At 39.0% G+C, this 20,189-nt stretch overlaps 1 protein-coding gene across 1 annotated transcript in view; it reads right to left on the bottom strand.

The window, feature by feature from the left end:
* The window catches only part of FAT3 (FAT atypical cadherin 3), a 615,042-nt gene that overhangs the window by 470,577 nt on the left and 124,276 nt on the right, over positions 1-20,189 (bottom strand). Inside the window, 1 exon segment of the mRNA XM_046684612.1 lies at positions 16,355-19,663. Within this exon segment, the coding sequence (XP_046540568.1) occupies positions 16,355-19,646 (3,292 nt within the window). The 5' untranslated portion in view covers positions 19,647-19,663.

Genomic DNA, 20,189 nt, shown 5'->3' with positions numbered 1-20,189 from the left:
AGGCAGAATACAAAGCACACAGTCTAAATATGATTTAAAATAACTGGACAACAGTTTTTATTTCCTAGGTATATGTGGAGCACAGTTGAATTTTTAAAAAATTATCTTTTTATAAACAATTAAGTTTAACCACCAGCAATAACTCCTGTTCCTGGCTGAGTGTTCCTGGAAGAAAAATATAATCATATTTTGCAGATAGATTGTTCAAATTGTTAGTCCTCAAAATTATACATTCATAAACAGAAAAAGAGGCAGGATAGTACGCTGGAAAGAGGAAGTATTTGGGAAAGTCAACAAATCTCCCTGTTTTTCTCATTTTTCTCATTTGTAAAGTGGGGAGACAGTAGACGCCTCACAGAGTACCTGTAACAATTAGATAAGAAGATGCATGCAAGAAGACTTAAAATTCTTTGCCATTATACTGTTCTATGTTTTCCTTCAAGTTGCCGTATGCAACTTCAGATGATGGTCATAAACATCTGTTCATACACAGGAGCTCTTGTTGGTTTTCAGTAATTTCTCGACATTCATACATGTACAGAATGCACAGGTTTGAAAATCTGTACCTCAATATTCTCAAGCCTTTAAAGCTGCTTCCAATTGAAAGTCATCTTTTTAATGTCCACTGAAGGGAATTTACACTGTATTTATGGCCTGGACATAATCATTACCTTCCAATAAAAATGACTCATTAAATAAAAAGCAATTTTCACCCATGAGCTCTTAGGATATATTTGCTTACTTATGGAAATCCTATAGCCTCTTGCTCAGTATTTTCCCCATTTCTCAGTACAATTATTCGGGGTTCATATGTCTCTTCAAGATTTGCCAAATCAGAATGACTCAGAAACACCAAAAGACACAGAAACAATAAGAACAAACACCCAGGCAAACAAAAACACATTCATTATCCAAAGTGAGAGATTCTAGGATCCATTTGAGAGGGACAGAGAACTTCTGATCTTTATTCGGCTTCTGATTAGAAGCCAAAACACAGCAGGGCTGCTGTTTCCAACATCTTTATTAAGAATCACATGCACTGACTAGGAAATATTCCCCTGCAAGAGAGAGAAATCTTCTTGAGAGTGACAGGCCATCTACTCAAACCTGGGTACCAAGCTCTGCATGTTAAGTGAGCATGCGAGGTCCCCAGAATGATTAACTATTTGCCCGAGAGCCAAGCGCACATGTGTGATTCCCACACGGGTTGCTTTCCCACTGTAGCTTCGTCTGCCTGAAACCAAAACTGGCATTAGACAAAGCAGACAATTTAATTTTACTAAAGGGCTGGAAATTCGACCTCACAGCTGGAAAAACGGCATGGGTTTGATCAGAACAAAAGAACGCCAAAGCCTCTCTTTCGCATCCACCCCCAGCTAAGTGGCCTGGCCAGTCCCAGCAGACAATCTTCACATCCCAGTGTTCACCCAGGGAAGCTGGAGCACAGAGGGGCGTCACTTTTGCACAACATGCACTGCCAGGAGCCACAAGGGGATGGTCTGTGTTTGTTTGTGTTTTTCACAGCTCTCAAATATTTTATAACAACAATGCTACTGTTTCTCATTTTAATGTCTAGTGTTTTAATGTTGGGCTTATTTATCTTACCCAAAACAACATAATAATTGCAGAGTAGAAAACCACTTTGGGAAAAGGAGTGTTTGCATATGCTAATGATTCAATTTAAAGAGTTCTGTGACTAAAAACCAAGCATGTGATTAAAAAGATGTGCTTTCATCTTTGCTTCAAATGTTAGGTATGATGCTTTTAGGTCAGTGAACAAGAGAATGTGAAATACTAAGTTCTAAATACTTTAAAGGATGATCCCCCCTAAAAACTCACAAGTATAAAGTGCACATTTAGTCAACCCTGGTATCAGCCATTCTAGTAAAAGGTGATCTCTGCTTATAGCCAAGTCAGTAACTCCACATCTCAGTAAGAAATACGGTTAACGATGACAACCTAAGACATCAAAAGCATCTTCTGACCATCAAGACAGCTCTGACCAATACAAGTCCTGGGTTCAAGGCTCAGTTTTACCACTGACCAGCTGTGGGGCCATGGAAAAGTTTCTTCATCTCAATGTCTCATGTACCTCAAAGGTCAGTGCAGGGCACCAGGCTAAAAGTGCTCCAAAAAGTCCACAAAGTGTTTTTAAAACTCTAGTTCAATTACAATTTTAGCAGAAAGCATATTAAATTACTCCAATTCTTTGAAAATTAATAATTTAGTTATCGGAGGTGTGTGTGTGTGTTTATTCTCTCAAACAGGACAACACACTTCCACTTTTTCTGCATGCACGCCTTATCCTCCCGACTAGAATGGAAGTCCTCTTCGTAGGGGACCAAGCTCCACACCCAGCAGTGAGGACATCACATTTCATACAGCAGCTGCTCAATCTGAGGGGTTTAAAGACAATACCTTTGAGAATAATAAAAGTACAATTGCTACAAATTAGTATTCAGAAAAACAGAGTCCAGAAGAAAGATGGAAAACATGTATATAATTAACTAGGGAGGGGTACTGAAAAAGTTTTTTCTCTTATGCTGTAGATGCATTAGAGTTAAAAGAAGTTTGAGATAGGGTACATTTACATTAAGACTTTCGATTCACTAGAAAAAAATACTTTTAAACAGGCTACTTCTGTGTTTAACAAATCTGCACTTACAAATGTGTCCTTTAAATTATATTCTTCCCACACTTCATAATGGTTTTGTTAATCATAAAGAGTAGTTACCTGAGTTTGTCTGTGATAATCAACCAAGTTTGCTCCCCATCTTTCTTGCCTTCCTCTAAGTCGAAATAACCAGTTTACAAATCCAAAATTCCTTCATGACTTTATCCAGAAGCTGTCTTCTTAGTGAGGCCTTCTTTGGAACCCACTAAACCCGCTACATCCTGTACACTTTCTTTCTTCCCTATTTGCGTTATTTTTCTGCTTAGCACTTAAACCCATCTAACACATTACATCTAACATATTACATATTATACTTATCCTGATTATTGCGTACTTCCCCATTAGATTGTTCTGAGGATAAGGACTTTTGTCCATTTGGTTCACTGGTCCAACTCAGTGCCTAAAACAATGCCTGGCACATAGCAGGTACTCAGTATGTATTATATGATATATAATAACATATAATAAAATATATATGATAATATCAAATATATACATTATAACATGTATAACATATATAACACTATATGATGTCTACTACGTTATTTTATATTTATATATTATTGTTATATAATACATTATACATTTATTATATTTAATACATATTATAATTAGCCTATATTATCTGTTCATTATATTATATATTACATGCTATAATGTATAATGCATATTATAATCAATGATTGAATATAGCAGATACTGCCTTTAAGCTCCTAGCAACAAAGGCACATGAGAAAATGGGATGCACAGTGTGGGGTGGGCATGGCATTTTTCTAAGAGGACCCAAACATGCGGGCCCCAGGAGCAGTATGTGATCACAACAGGAGCAAGGGCTGTGGAGTTGGAAGACGTGAGTTGAAGCCTTGGCTCTGTTACTCACTGGCTTTGTGGAACTGGACAAGTTATTCAACCTCTCTAAACTTCAGCTCCCACACACATCAATCTGGGGTAATAAGAGCACCTGCCTCATGGGCTCAATGTGAGCATTGAATGAGCTTAAGTATGTGAAACACCCTGCAGAGTATCTAGCAGATAGCAAGCTCTCTGTAAGTGCTGGATGATGGTGGTGACAGTGCTGGCAAGGAGGAGAATGAAGATGATTATTATATTGTGCCTTGGAATGGAGATGGGAAAGTAAGTTTAGCAGATAAAACTCTCACAAAATCCTCAATCTCTAGTCCCTCTTCTACCTCCCTCTGCATTTTTAGCCCATGAATTCACGCATATACATTTGATAAAATAGAGCTCAGATGTTGGATGTTCGCAATAACGAAGACATATTGAATAGATGTTTTGCTCACAACAATCAAAGAATATGAAGCGCTGGCACTTTTTTCCCTTGTAGTTCTAATCACTCCAAGGTCCAGAGAAACAGGTATCAAAATACTTTGACAAATGAGAGCCTTTGGGAAATGTGTCATTTTGTGTAGTTGAGTTTTCTAGGTAGTTGAGCATCTTCCCAGGTAGGCATCACAATTTTATAGGTTGTGTTTTGCTTTGCTTAGGTTTTGTTTGTTTTGATGAAAAATCTTTCCCAAATACATTGCAATTCTCTGCCCAGAGCCACGTTGCAGGCCACCAAACTCCACCCAGACCAGCCTGCTCCACTACCCCCCAGGCCTCACTGTTCACCAGCTTCCTGACAGGAACTCCCAACGCTACAGCAGAAAAAGGGGCGCCCCACAGCACTGACTGATAAGAAAGACATAACACATGAACATGGACCAGACTGTACCCACAAAGTACTGGCTTCCCCACCAGTTGCCTAGGCCCACTAAACACAATCCAGAAGAGCTGGGGAGTTAATGCCCCAAGTGGTAGATATGACTAAGACGAAGTCAAAAATGGGGAAGAACCAAGAGGAAAATTGCTTTCCCTTCCCCCCAACTCCAGGCTGAATGGCCCAAGATGCAGTAGCTCTATGTGGCCTTCCTGGAGCCATGCAACGTGACTGAGAAATGAGCTGGGTTTTGTTGAGAAGCTATGACCAATTTAATAATGTTCCAATTTATATTTGGTCTCTCTTCCTTCCGACCTGGCTTCCATTTTTCCCTCATTCTTCTTCCCCTGGGATTGTACCCTTAATAAAACATTAGTAAGTACTGTAACTTTACCCTCAGGCTCTGTTTTCTTGGGAACCTTGGCCTCTACAATGATTGGGACTCTTCATTATAATGATCAGCTATTACACTGTGTGCTAATGAAGTGATGGGCTCCCTTTGGGCTTCAGTCCTTAAGGAGATACTTAGGGCTGTTTATCCAGATAGTGTCTGAAGTATAGTGATTAAGAGCTCAGACTCTGGCGCTGGCCTCCGTCATTCAAATCCCAGCTCCAACACAAGCTGTCAAACCTTGGACAAGTAATTTAAAATCAAGCTTTTGTTTCCTCATCCATAAGATATAGATAATAAGACCACCTACCCCATAGAATCCTTGTGAAAAGTAAATGAGTTAATACTTTTGAATGCCTCACACACAATAAACACACAATGGGGGTCTGTTATTTATTTCCCTTGCTGCCTGATTAACAGGGTCATTTCTTTGTTGTTGGTATGCCTACCTATAGCAATATCTCTGCTTTGCAACTTCTAAAATACCATAGGATTATATACCAAGAAGTCTAGCTTACCAGAATTGTGTGCGAAGTAAAGCTAAATAAGGTCTAGGTAAAAACACAAAGGTTCCTGTTTATCAGGGCAAGTTCTTTTTAAAGGCTATTTAGAAGTGTCCCAACAGCAATTTTTGCTTACATCTGGTTCTTGAGCATAGGCTACAAAATTATCAAGTTCTAAATTAGCTGAAGTACTTTATACATTTTTGAGTTATGCTGAATGACTGTGGAATATAGAATTCTGACTTAGTATTAACACTTTTGAGTACCTACACTATAGTAGCTGTGAAACTCAAGAATTCAGTGACCATAAATTGAACTCTCATTCACTCCATTTTCGATTTCCCTCCTATGATAAAACTACCACACAGATGGAAGAAGGATTACACCTGTGCTTTTAGCAACTAAAACAATGTTTTATGAAATTGTTATCCAAAATTTAATCAATGTGTTTTCATTTCAAGGCTCATTCAGTTTAACCATGTGGTAAATATTCCTTTAGAAATATCATGGAGGTATGAGAAAGAAATACATAACTCTACCCAGGTTTGGGGAGAGACGTGTGATACACATGAGGGCAGAGGATGGACATGCATGGAAGCCGACTTTTGCCTTACTTTCCATTTCCACAAGCTCAATCAGGATCTCAGGGCCTCATACTGGCTTAAGCATGATATGATATCCCAAGTATAAAATTCCCTATCAAAGCTGACCTCAAGTCAATATTTATTTTTAATAATCACAGGGCTTTATCAAGGTTCCAGTCAATGAAATCAGAAACATCCTACCAATGCCAGTAGCCAATGGGGATGAAAATTACTGATTGTGAGATGTGCCACTAATGTGTACATTTTAATTCCAATAAATTAGATCATAATAAATGTATAATGAATTTTAAATCTATGACAAATTTTAATCATAAAGTGAAAATTACGGTTAAGTGAAACCCCTTATGATTTAGGGGAAGCCCCCAAGTCATGCTTTTAGGATACAGATCGTGAGTCTAACTGAAAGAACTTTGCGACAGTCATTAGGACAGTTCTCAAAAGCCCTTTTTCTTCGTTTCCAGATCCTAATGTATTCTTAGCAGTGAATTCCTGAACAGATGTTATAAGAGAGAAGGGACCCAAGGAACAATGCAATTCTCTCACCAGCCAACTGCTCTGAAAAGGCAGTGAGCTCAAGACTGTATTTCTTGAACTTGCCGATTTCTTACTCTTCAAGTTCTACTTTGATGACAGAACTTTCAAGCCACCTCCTTGAGATACCTGGAGATACCAGGGAGCCAGATCCACTTACATGCAACCTCTCTAAGTTCTTCGCACTGTTTGTCTACTGGTTCAATAATACACAAGAATGACAAAACCTTAAACCTGATCTAGGTGTCACCAATCTTCAAATCAGGACTAGCGTCTTGGGCCTGGCCCGGCTCAGTCACTCCCTCCAATGACCTCAAAGACTTAATTCTTTCAGAAAAACGTTCATCTACAAACACTGCCGGGCAGATACAGATTTAACACGAAGCTTTCAAAGCCGAAGGTTCTAATCCCCAGGGAGGATCCTTGTAACTGTTCACATGGTTATACATTTTTATAAATTTTGAAAAAGTAATATACTCTAACGACAATAATTTAAAACTCCTTTCTCCTTCAACTCCGAAATGTCCTCTCTTATATTTACATCACCAGGTAGAATGGCTGCAGGCACTTGAGGCATCTAAGGGAGAACCAAGTTGAGGGCACATTCGGTTTGCATCTAGTGGCATATATTTATGTGGTTCCCCATCAGTCCCATGTATAAACAAATTGTTGTTAGCTGTTCCAGTGTAGGAGTGACTTTCAAAGACACTCCTCCTACTCTTGCACAGAGACACCCAGCAGCGGAGCATGAAGTGCAGGACCAGAACTTGCATCATCACATGAACATATCCTGTGGTGGCCAGCACTAGAATTATGGCAGTGGGAGAGGAGAAACGAGGTTCAAAATGTATAGTCAGAAGCCAGTCAATGGAAAATTCCCCAATCAGTAGGCATGTCAACTTGTAATTGGCAGATTTGGTTCTTGCATACAGTCAAAATCAGAGTTTTCTCCAGGAATACAGCATACAAATTATAAACATACCAAGATTTTTTCTTTTGTTGATTAGATCCTGGAGAAATGGAAATTACTAGACTTCTTTTGTTTACAGAGCACAGACCTGTAGCAGTATTATTAACATCAAATATATCCATAACAACTCATATGAGAAAGAAACTTGATAGAGTTTTTTTCAAATATGACATCAATGTAGAAAATTTACATAGCGTTGCCAATAAGAAGGTGCGGCTCTACAGAAACGTTTCTAAACTCTCAATAATAAAAAACAAATTTCAATCAACCCCATTGGAGGAAAAGTACATCATCTTTCTGGACTTTCTATAGAAACAATTAAAAAATTGTTATCTTATGAAGAGGTAATCAAACCAAAAATGCAACCAAAACAGTGTAGGGAAAAACTATTAGAGAGTCATGTCACACACATAATCAACAAAAATATTAACTTATTTTTCTGAGTTTTGTGATATTTGTGGTGTTTGCTGACTTTCAAACTTATGAGTTCCTGTGATTTCTTTCCTCATTCCAAACAAATACAATAATTTTGCAGTCATGCCTTTTTATGCTTTTCCTCAAAGCAGGCACTCAAAATTATAAAAGTATGAGCTTCAAGCCTCACAAATCCTGGATCCATTTCTGGGGTTAGAAAGTCCTTGACAATTATGCCGTTGCTTATTTATCACCATCAACTCCCTTTAATGCTCTAGTTATCTCTCATACTGTCTTGTCTCCCATTGGAATTTGTAAAAATCATCCCAGAAAGCCAAAGGGTGATGCTAAGGCCACAATGAACATGATGAATGGCTGGCACAAGGCACTCACGTTGTGTCACTTATGCATCACATGGTTCGCAATTACATGCTTTTCTGTCTCTACCACTAGTCCTTGACTTAATCATCTAAGCATCCTTTTCAGTGCAAAACACTCTGCCTACAGGGAATTGGTGCACTATAAATATAGGAATGAGGGAAGGAAGAGGTGGAGGGCAAGAGAAAAGAAAGAAGGGAAGCAGAGAGGGAGAAGAGGCAGACTTTTAAGGAAGAAAGTGGAGAAAAAAACTATGAAAATGGTTTAAGCTGTACTTTATAGATCTTGAGAGTAAACCACAAAGCCTTTATGTTTTTACCATAATATCTTTTAGTGTGTGCATCTCAAATTTTTAGCTTCATTCCTTCAACTTTTATTCATTTTTTGACTCAAAACATTTCATATTCAATGTTATTTTAAGCAGCATACTGCTTTTTAAAAGTAACTGGAATATTAACTATGTTATGCAAATGAAAATCTGTGAATTTAATCACAAAGAGTGGCCCTAGAGGAACCAATAAATCCTCCAACATCCAATGGGAAAATTTGGAGAGTCCTATTATATTCAGCAATTCGTATCCCAGTGCCCAAAATTTAATATAAATTGAATTGAATCCTACACACAACTCTTTGTAGATTCTGTCTGTCGATAAGACATGCTTTCATAAAAACTGGCAAGCTAAAAATACAGACAACAGCCCATTTTCATTTTCATTTCATTTTCTTTTCAATGAAACATTGTGAATGTAGTGGCATTGCATAAATATTTATCAAACTCTATAATTCTTCCAAATGTAATGATAAATGAAAGTAACCTTCAACGTGCATACAGAACACCTGCAAAAGACATTTCTAGAAGACTGAAATGAGATGCATGCTATCCAAAGTCATAGAGGGCAATAAATTTATCCCACTATCTTCTAGAGAGTAACTAATATACGAAGTAATCATTTGATAGTTTTTGTAATCTCTGCTTACTAGACCTCTGAAATCTCACTGCTTGTCAATTAACAAGAAATAAAAACAATTCAGTATCACTTGGCACCGGGGAAATAATGACCCTGACAAGAAGGGCCTGGTAAGCCATTGAAAACTTCCATTATTGATATGAAAGAAAGACTGATTTCAGAGAAAAGACCCCAGAAATTGCCAGGTTGTTGGGTTGCCTCCCTTTTCGATTTCCTCTTTATGGTGGTCATTATTTTTATCATTTACTAGTTACACAGGGGCAATAGCAGCCCAAACTTGATGCACAATGCAGACATAATTAGAGATTTCAACAACACTCCTCTATTAAAACCTAAACTGCCTTCAGCCAACAGTTAAGCAAAGGTCAAGAAGAAAGTACCTGCTGAAAAGAGTAATAAAAACACGCTGTTTATTATTTTCGAGAAGCTTCTAATTCTCTCTCCTGTCTGGCTTACATGACAACTAGTAAGTTCATCTGAATGTTGTGAAGTGTTCAAGGCTCCTATGGGAAACATTAATTTTCTCTCAAATAATTATGACCAAAAAGTCTGGAGCTAAGGTTAAAAATCCAGAGCCAAGACAAGTTTCTGCCGTCATTTGAGCATAACTTTATTCCTCTCCTTTACTTGCTGTAGCCCCAAGGGGAAATTTTAAGGGCAAGCTTGAGCCAAAATTCAAGGAATCTCTTTTGACTTAGATGGGTAGAGGTAAAAAATATCATCTCGAAAGAAGAATGAGGATGTGGAACACCATTTAGTCTGGAACCGTCATGAATTACACGAAAGTCGCCAAATAACATCTGTCTTCCTCCTCAACTTGTCTAAGAGGAGTTAAGAGGCAAGTTTGGGCAAAAGAAGCCGGGAAGATTAAGAGCCATGAGTAAGATAAAATACGATTTCTGGTGCCTCTGAATATAAGTAAAAGGAAGTTTATATTTTATTACATTACACAAGAGACATGCTACAATGGAAGTTACCCACCCCTTTAAATATCTGGGCTGGGACGAACGGTTTCTACAATGACAAAAAGCTCCTCATATTTCACACAGCTTTTCCTTTTCTCGGTTTTCATTCACCCACTCTTGACTATCTGATGATTAGAGGCTGCAGATAAAGAGCACTCGATTCAGCACTGGCAGCTATTAAACAGATCTTCACTTGAACTAAATAAATAAAAGCTACTCAGTTGTCTTGATTCTTTCCTTGGCCACCAGTTGAAATGAATCCTTCTTCCTGTAGAATATCAAAGTATAGCATCACAACATTAGAGAGCCTGAAAGATCCTGGTACCACAGCATCCTGCCAAACCCCTCTTCTTCCTATGTCTGGTGGGACAGCATCTTTGGCAAAGCAAAAAATTGTCTTTTCATCATAGAAAAGTTGTGGGAAGCATAAATTAGATGGGGAGACAAATTTTCTGGTTTCATTTTTTTTCCTTGTAAAATTAAAGCACTGGATATTTATTATCTCTCTACTGTTTCTCCAGGCCTCCAAGGGAAAGCGCCAACACACACAGCAGCATGGCAGAGACTGGAGTTAATAGGAATTGATGGAAAACATCAGCCTTAGAAATATTCTTAAACTTAAAATCTCTTTTAGAAATATTTACGTAAGAAAAGTATTTTACCAGTCAGAGTCCTGCCAGAAAACAGATGGCACACTCAAACTGGATAACTGAGAAGCATTTAATAAACAGACTATTTACAAAGGTGTGGGCAGGGTTTAGGGAAAGTTAAAAAAAAAAATTGATGCAGTACTCCAGGGTCGGTAACAGCAGGGAGCTGTTTCCACCATCAACAGAGGGACGCAGCCAGCCCACAGAAACCAGTGTGGGAAGAGTCATAGGGACAAAAACTCTGACCTAATTCTCTTTCGTCCTCTCTACATTCTCACTGGCAGAACCAAGAGATGTCAGGGGGCAAAGGAGTCCACTGGCAAAGGAGTTCAGGTGCCTGGACCAAATTGGAAAGAAGAATGGAAAGCGGATCTGGAGAAGCAAATTGGAGAGAACTGGTACAAATACTGCACAGAATTATAAAGTTTTATTTATTTATTCTTGGAATAGTCAGCCCACAAAAACACAGTAATTAGTTTTATAGTGCTTAATGAGTGTGAGATACCTCTTTTTGGTGTCTCTTTGAATCCAAGTGTACCTTAGGTCTCCTAAGCCTCTGCTGATTCGATCAAAACATTTGGAATAAAAAGAGCGTTCTATGCTCACATAAGCTGGAGAAATGCTTGCTAGAGCCTCAATATAAAGAAAGGTAAAAATAAATTCATATATGTTACGTATGTGGGTTTTTCTTCTTAAAACACTAGATGTGTAAAAACAAGGAAACAAATGTGCCTAACTCATGGGATGACTGAATGAGACCATCTGCGTAAAGCATTTTGCACAGAACTTGGCACGTAGACAGTGCTCAGTAAATGTTAACCACTGCTGCCATTACCACCAGCATCAGCACCTGCAGGTGCATTCTGTCCTCTCAGACAGACTGGGAAATTTCCCAGTTTTTACACCTGTAGCTCTTTGTGTCCCTAGTGCCCGGCTCCGTGCCTTACACATAGGTAGCATTCAATTAACCTTAGACTATCAAGACATTAGTGAGAGTTGTCGTATGCTATGTCAGGCTGTATTATTATTCAGTAATTATTCATTCCTCTCCCTTCCTCCCTCTTTAAAAAGGGTATTCTTCTCTGCCCCCACATTGATGTTGAGCTTGGTCCCATGACTTGCTTGGGCCCCTGGAATGTGGGCCAGTTTTGTGCAGAGGCTTTAAGAGGCACTGCAAGCTTCCATCAGCCCTTCTGTGCTCCTGACTTCCACTTTGAGAATGTCACATCCCAGACAGTGGGTACTCCTTCAGCCCGAGTCCTGGAATGGGAAGACATGTGGAACAGATTGTAATTTCATCCACAGCCTGTAACAGTGCTGCTTCGACTGTTCCCTCAGACTCAAAATAAAAATGTCTGTTTCTATAAGCCACTGAAATTTTGTGATTGTTATGCAGCAATAATACAGAAAAGTCTGACTAATACATACGCTTAACAAGGTTATTATGGCATGCTGGAGTGGAAAAGAGGGGAACTAACATGCTACTTAGAGTCCATTTCTGGAGTTCCAATCCTAACTCTGACAACTCCCAGACACGTGACCCTAACTGGGCAAGCCTCATTAAGCCCGACCTTGCTGGATTACTGTGACAAATAGAAATAGTACCCACAAAACACCTAGCACAGTGCCTGGCACATAAGAAATCTTGATAAATGTAAGCAATAATATAATTAGCGATAAAGGATGGCAAAAATATCTTCCCCATTATCCATAACTAATGTGCTAAACTGGAAATTATTTATCACCATTAAATATTTCTTTAACCTCAGGTAAATAAACAATGAAATCATTGGTCAAGCTTGCAGCTTACAAAAGAATCTAATAGAAAATCACAGTTTAAAATATACAATGTGCTCTTTCTAAACCTTCTAAAACTTCTGAGTAGTCAAGAATATGAATTCCTGTTGTGTCAAAGAATAAGAATGCATTCTTTGTGAAGGAAAAAAAGATTAAATTGCATCTTCCAGACTAGTAATTTAAATTGTGATCAAATCCACTGTAAGTGGGGGCCCCCCAGTTAATCCATTTACTGTGAACATTATTAAACATTTATTAAATGCCTGTGCATGATAAAGAATTTCAAAGGTATGGTTTTGTTCACTGAGCTCCAAAAAAGTCAAGAACATAAAACTACTAAACGAATCAACTAATCCTAGAATATGCAGTTTCACAAAACAGGAGCACTGCAATTACTGAAGCACACAAATAGATTTTTGATCCATCTATCAGGAAGGCATTCAGAAAACTATCACCACTAATGAATAATAGAAGATTTATTTGGATTGTAAAACTTGACTAGAAAAGAAATTTAGCTAAAATATGAGCTCAATTCCCTGCCTTTCAAAAGAATAAGGGAAAGGACTTGTGGAAAAGATATAACCTGGTAGTCACTCTTTAAGGAGCTCAAATAAATTTAGGGAAGTGTTTCTAAACCATACGTAGAGGGAATGCTTGGAGTGCTTAAATGAAGATTCCTGAGCTCCCAGCCCAGACCTAGTGAATCAGAAGCTTTGAGAATTGGGCCTGGGAATCTGCATTGTTAACAAACTCTCCAGCTGATTCATGGGCATGCCTAAGTTCGAGAACCACTAAACAATGAAGCCATTAAATAACCTTCGGCAGCTGATTTAAAGGTTCTAGATAGACAAAAATCCAAATAAGTTTAGGCCATTCCATGCACAAGGGTCAAATGAAGAAGACACCAGAGTCTGGACTTGAGACTCAGTAACAGCTATAGGGCTAAATGGCCATTCATGTTGCCAGCAGCTCAAGCCATGATTTTTAGCACTTGGAGGCAAAGAGCTGATGGATCATTCAACAGGATGCAAACCCAACAGCACCACGGTGATGATTTCTCTTGTTGGATATACATTTGCCAAACTTCTCCTCAACCCTAGCATCCCCCTGGCACAAGTCCAGGTAATCATTCCTCACCAGCTTCTTGGTCTTAGATGTTAAAATCTACAAGAGGTGAGGGGAGAGGAAGTAAGATGGCTAAGAATATTATTATATGGAAATTTTAAGCTTCATAAAAAATTTCAACATCAAGTCTAAACCTTTTTTCCTCTAATATAGAGACAAATATAATTTTACTTTCTAAGAGAAGGGAACAAAATAAAATGAAAAGGGGGAAAGGAAATTGCTACTACAGTTTTAAAAATTAAAAATCCTCTGGGAAAGTAAATCAGAAACATAGAATGAATGCAAAGAAAAGAACACTGAGTTAGGACTGAGGGGAGATGTGCGTTCTACATCCATCTATATCCTTTAATGAACATGTGATCCTACACAACTCACTTAGCTACTCCTTAACCCAAAAGAGTTAACGTTTATAAGAAATAGCTTTTTAAATCACAAAGTAATGTCAAAATGTAAGTGGCATTATTATCAGCGACAGCAAAATTTATTTTATACAATCCAGAATCTAATGGAACACATGCAAAGCAGTGAGTTGTTTGTTCAACAGAGGCAAAGGATATCAAACTCTTGGAGTCAAGAATTACAAGGGCAGCTATATCATCAGATGAAATTATACACACATTTTCTGAAATAACACCCAAGATGAGAACAAAATAACATGGCACAAATGGGGAAAATCTAGGCCCCTCTCGCCAAATTGGTCCTGCTCTTCCCTACATCAAGCTACACCAAGAGGAAACTCCACACACAATAAAAACAACACAATGTGGCTTAACATAGTCATCTAGGTAGCAGTGGTTACTGATTCAGTCCAACACCCTCCTGTTGACCCACCTACCCACATCCACCTGAGTCCCAAAGATAAGCTTCTTTCACTGGAGAGCCACACAAACAATGGGACTGTGAGGAAAAAGGAAGGGTGATTAATGGCCAGTGCTGTCAGTCAATGAGACCAGGGTCCTAAGGACTTTGCAATCTGTTTAACGCTTTATTGCCTTCCAGATTCTAGATCAACACCAAATTCAAATGTATCTAGGAACATGCCAGGAAGCCCACACTTGTCTTTAGATGGGAGATAGCATTGGATAGTGCAGTTACTCGAGCTAAGTTTGAAACTAGGCTCCAAGTTATAGATCATCTCTGAACGTCAGTTCATGAGTTGATGACTATTAGTTCTACCTCACAGGGCTGTTGAAGAATTAAATAAAACCTGACTATAAAACCCTTCATACAGTGTGTTGCCCATTGTAAGTACTCAGAGAAGTCATCAGTCCTACTAGTCAAGCATTAGCACAGAGTAAAAGTTATTTCCCTTGCTTTCTCATTTTGTACTTCAAAGATGAAAATATATTCCAATCAAATGGCGAGTTATATACAATAAAACAGAGTATGTGGCTAAGTCAGAACCCAGTTTTCTTGACCTTTACCTTTTCCTTCATTATGGCCCTGGAAACCAATTTTACAATTTACACTAGCCATAAGTAGAGCCCATGTATACAAAAATTACAGTTTAAATTTGTGATGGTACATACAGTTTTGTAACTCCTATCCAATACTGAATACAGTTTCTCAAATCTTTTTTCTAGTATTACTGACATACAGTTAGTCCCCCTATAATGACACCATCCCACTACTTATTTTAATCATCATCATCATTACGGGGAACAAAAAGCACCCTGTGAGTGTTATAGAAAATGATTTAATATACATAAATGTGTCTCCAAAACTGTAAAGTGATAATAATACCATTTACACAAGAATGGTGAAGACACAGCCCCTGTCTTGAGATATCTACAATCTAAAGAAGACTAGAAAAATGTACAATGCTAATCAAAGAACACACATACATATGCCTGTGTCTGGGAACATGTACTCCTAAAGACAAATAATGAAAATAACAAGAATAGAAATAGATATATACATACACACACAGACATATATATACCTGTATCTATGATGGAGAGTGAATAAATAGGTAGAGAAAAATGAAACTATTGGTACAATTTTGCCCCATATTTTAAAATGTTTCTATAAAAAATCAGTTCTTACAAATAAAATCTTAAAATGAATTTTTTGTAAAGAATGTCCACAACATGCCTTCTCTAGTCTGTCATGTAGACATTTGTAGAGGCACACCTCCATAGAGTAATGGAGCATACATGGTGCAAATGCCCGTCAGTTAGGGGCAAGACATGCCTGTGAAACACGAAAGAGCAAGCAACTAATGTAATATCACTTCAGCAAAGCATTACTATAAAGGGAAAGATTGGCACATAAGATCCATTTGAAAATCCATTTCACACTTCTAATTTAAAGCCCATTCAAATGTAATTTACTTTATCAGTGCCCTTAATTTAATGAAGGTCAGAAGTGTAATCAACAGAGGTGACAATTACTTATGCTTACCAAAAGATAACCTGGTAATAGTAAGGCTGAACAAGAATGACAAAACACAGGGACTCTCACTGAAAAACATGGCTATTACTGTATAACCAGGTCTTCCTACAAATCAACGCATTCTAAGGAAAAGCTTTTACTTGCATCATCTCTGCACCAACGCAACTTCATTTTCCATTCTATTTTAGTGTGAGAATCTCTCTTTACTATTCCACTGGTGACCGTTCATGAGAGGTTGTGGCACTTCTGTCACAAAATATTAAACTTACCACTCTCATCATCTATATTGAACCTTCCAAGACCACTGCCATCCCTGATGGAGTACTGGATCTCTCCATCCCTCCCGGAGTCCTCATCTTGGGCAGTCACCTGTAGCACACTTGTTCCAATACGTGAGTTTTCTTTTACAGATCCAACAACAGCAAAGTCTGGGAAATAGGGAGTATGGAGGTTTTCATTGACATCCACCACTTCTACCTCAACGAAGGAAACAGATGACAGAGAGACAGGTCGCCCTTTGTCTTTGGCCCGAACTGTGAGATTATAGAACTGCTGCTTTTCATAGTCGAGCTCTTTGCTCAAGCGGATGGCACCGCTTGCTTTATCAATTTCAAATCTCCCATTATAGTCATTGACCAAAGAATAGCGCACTTGACCCCCCAGTCCAAGATCTGGATCGTGGGTCTCTAGCCAAGCAATGACAGTGCCAACGGGGAGATCTTCAAGAACCTTCACACTATAGCTACTAGGAATGAAAGCTGGGGAGCAGTCATTGACATCATCCAAAAAAACCTTAAGAGTGACAACCGAAAACAGCTGCTGGCCACTTTCTGCCCCGTCTCTGGCTTCTATTTTTAAAGAGTAGTTTGCTTTGGATTCCCTGTCCAATTGGTCAGCTACATAAACGATTCCAGTTGAGCTATTGATGGCAAACTGCTGCGTATCTGTCAAGACTGAATAAGTCACCTCACCATTAGAACCCAAGTCTTTGTCTCTGGCTTCCACTTGAATAATCTCAGTACCAATACTTGAACTTTCAAGAATGTTAACTGAGTAACTGTCTTGAAGAAAAATCGGGCTATTGTCATTCGCATCCTCCACATTGATGGTGAGCAACCTCCATGAAGATTTTTGTGGGTTACCTAAGTCGTAGATGGTGATATTAAGGAGATAGAGGTCTGTGTGTTCTCGATCCATAGGCATAAGGACTTTAAGTTGCCCAGTCTCCATATCAATATTAAAGCAACTATCTGTATTTCCATCAGATATTGTAAATAGCACCTTTCCATTGAAGCCAGAGTCGGCATCATAGGCTTTAATCCTCAGGATGTTAGCACCAACTGGCAGATTCTCCTTCACAGCCACATCAGAAGGAAATGACTTGTCAAAATGTGGTCCCTGCCTATTAATTGAATAAAAGTCAAGAAATCCATCTTCCAGATTCAGCTTACCGTTTGCTTTTGCCTTAATGAGTAGTTTCTCTGCCAGCTTTTGAGCCACACGAGTTTCTCTACAACTGAAGCTCTTTGAAGACACCTTCCCATGGAGGACTGAAATGTTAACAGACATGGGATCTGCAAAATTCTCTCCATCGGTTGCTGTAATCCTGAGGGCAAAATTACCATTTTTAACGCCAGAATTCATCAGTGACTTTTTAAGCTGTAAAACGCCAGAGTCTGGGTTTAAATAAAAGAAACCAAGTTCATTTCCAGAGATGATTTTGTACTTAACAAGTTCAAGTTCATCAATATCGATTGCTGAGACAGCTGTGATGTGACCCCCAACTGGAAAGTCATAGGAAATAACTCCCTGGCAAGCCACTTTTTCAAAGAGAGGGCTGTTGTCATTGACATTTCCTATTCGAATAGTGACGTTGACCTCACTTTCATGGCGGTATGGAGAACCCCAGTCAGAGGCTCTTACGATGAACCTGTAAATTTCTGGAGAGGATTCAAAATCCAGTTCTTCCGTTGTGCTAATAACACCTGTAAACTGGTTAATGGCAAATGGTAACAAATTGAGGCTGGCAATACTATAAGTGATGTACCCATTTTCTCCTTTATCTTTATCAGAAGCTGAAACCACGAGAACGGTCGTGCCCACCGGAACGCTTTCATTCACAAAAGCATCATACAGGGGCTGCTGAAATTCTGGGGTGTGGTCGTTGGCGTCTTCTATGCTGATAGTGACTTGTGCTTTTAAATCTCCTTCCTTGTTTGTCACCCCCAGTTTATAAACCTCCTTCTTAACAGTATTCAGTGGCTGTGCTGTGACAATCAGACCTGACCGAGGATTAATTTTGAAGTACTGGGCATCCTCACCGGGAGATAATTTGTATTCCACATCTAGCGGTTCAGGACTTAATTTTACTATAGCAACCACGACACCAGGAGGGGAAAATTCACTAATGCTCACGTCATACATTTCTTTTTCAAATCTAACTGGGACAGTGTCTCTTTTGGGGTTGGTGATGTGGACTATCATTACTGTGGAAAATTTCTGAGGTGACCCCTTGTCTTTTGCTTGAAGAGTGAGATTGTAGCCATAGGGAAAGCTCTCCCAGTCTACCTGCTTTCTCTCCTTAATCTTGTACTCGTTCATCCACTTTCCTTCCTTAGCCAGGAAGAACTGATCTAAAGGATCCCCAGCCACAATGGAAACAGACTCAATCTCTCCATTGGCCCCCTCATCTAGGTCATCGACTGTCACCACAGCATATGTCGGCTCCTTGTCCAGTGAGAAAGGAATATGAGTGACAACGTGGATAGTTGGGGCATGTTCATTTACACGTTCAATGTGAACATAAAGCTTTGCAGTACTGCTCACTCCGTTGTTTCCATAGAGTTTCATTCCCCGGTCCACAGCCAAAATTTCCAGATCATACCTATTCTTTTCATCATAATTTAATCGTCCACTTAAAGAGATGACACCACTTGTGGGGTGAACTGAAAAGAGATCAACTTTGTTTTTAAAGTAGTAGTAGAATTCTCCATTGGAACCGATATCGGCATCTGTTGCTGTCACCTGGGCGACACTAGTCCTTAAAGGTGTGCTTTCTGCTATTGTAACAGAGTATGTTGTGGGTGAAAATAACGGTCTTAGATCATTCATATCTAAAACCTGTATATTCACTTTGGTCCATGCTTCCAAATCCCCTCCTCTGACAGAACCTTTCACTATCAATAAATAATTGTCCTGAATTTCCCTATTCAATATGGCAGAATTGCCACCTTTAGTTCTTATTCTGAGAAAACAGAAATCTGCAATGATGACTTCCTCTGCTTTGAAAAAGCCTTCCTCGTCTCCAGATACTATTCTGTATTTGATATCCCAGGATAGATCTATCAAGGTGATGCCCATTCTACTCTGGCTGTTGATGTAGGTCCTTGCTGCTGAGTTCTCGTACACTGTAGCATTATAAATGGAATGTGTGAAGTGGAAGCCCAGGGGCCCAGTCCCTGGAAGTCCCTGGGAGACAGTGGCCAAAAGCTTGAGAAGCAGGAGGATGAGGCAAGAAGGAGGAGGCCGTGTACCCACACAGTATCCCATAGTTATATCCATCACATCATACTTCCATCCTGGAGGGGGAAAAAGAGAGAGAGAAAAAATAAATTAACCTAGAGGAAAGTGGGAGAAGGAATAGGAAATAACTGTTACGAAACAGTGCTTTTCAAAAACTTTATTATAGGGGCTGGCCAGGTGGCGTAGTGGTTAAGTTCACGCACTCTGCTTCTGCAGCCCGAGGTTCATAGGTTCGGATCCAGGCTGCAGACCTAGCAGCAATTGTCAAGATATGCTGTGGAGGCGTCCCACATAAGGTAGAGGAAGACTGGCAACAGATGTTTGCTCAGGGCCAAACTTCCTCACAAAAAAACCCCAATAAATTTATTATAAAATCTTGTTACTAAAACATCAATACAAGAAAAAAATTAGAAAACCCACCACACTAGATGACAAAGAATTCAAGATCACTAAGCTTTAACCTTACTTTGTCTGATTTTTTTTAAAATAACACTTTCACACTGCTGATGGCATTGTTCATTGGCACGAGATCCATTGCATTCTGAAGTTCAATTTAGAAATATGTCCTGGAAACCTTAAAAA

The sequence above is a fragment of the Equus quagga genome, chromosome 14 (assembly GCF_021613505.1).
Source record: "Equus quagga isolate Etosha38 chromosome 14, UCLA_HA_Equagga_1.0, whole genome shotgun sequence".
Taxonomy (NCBI): domain Eukaryota; kingdom Metazoa; phylum Chordata; class Mammalia; order Perissodactyla; family Equidae; genus Equus; species Equus quagga.
The sequence above is the reverse complement of the archived record's forward strand: the minus strand, read 5'-3'. Positions and strand labels throughout refer to the sequence as shown.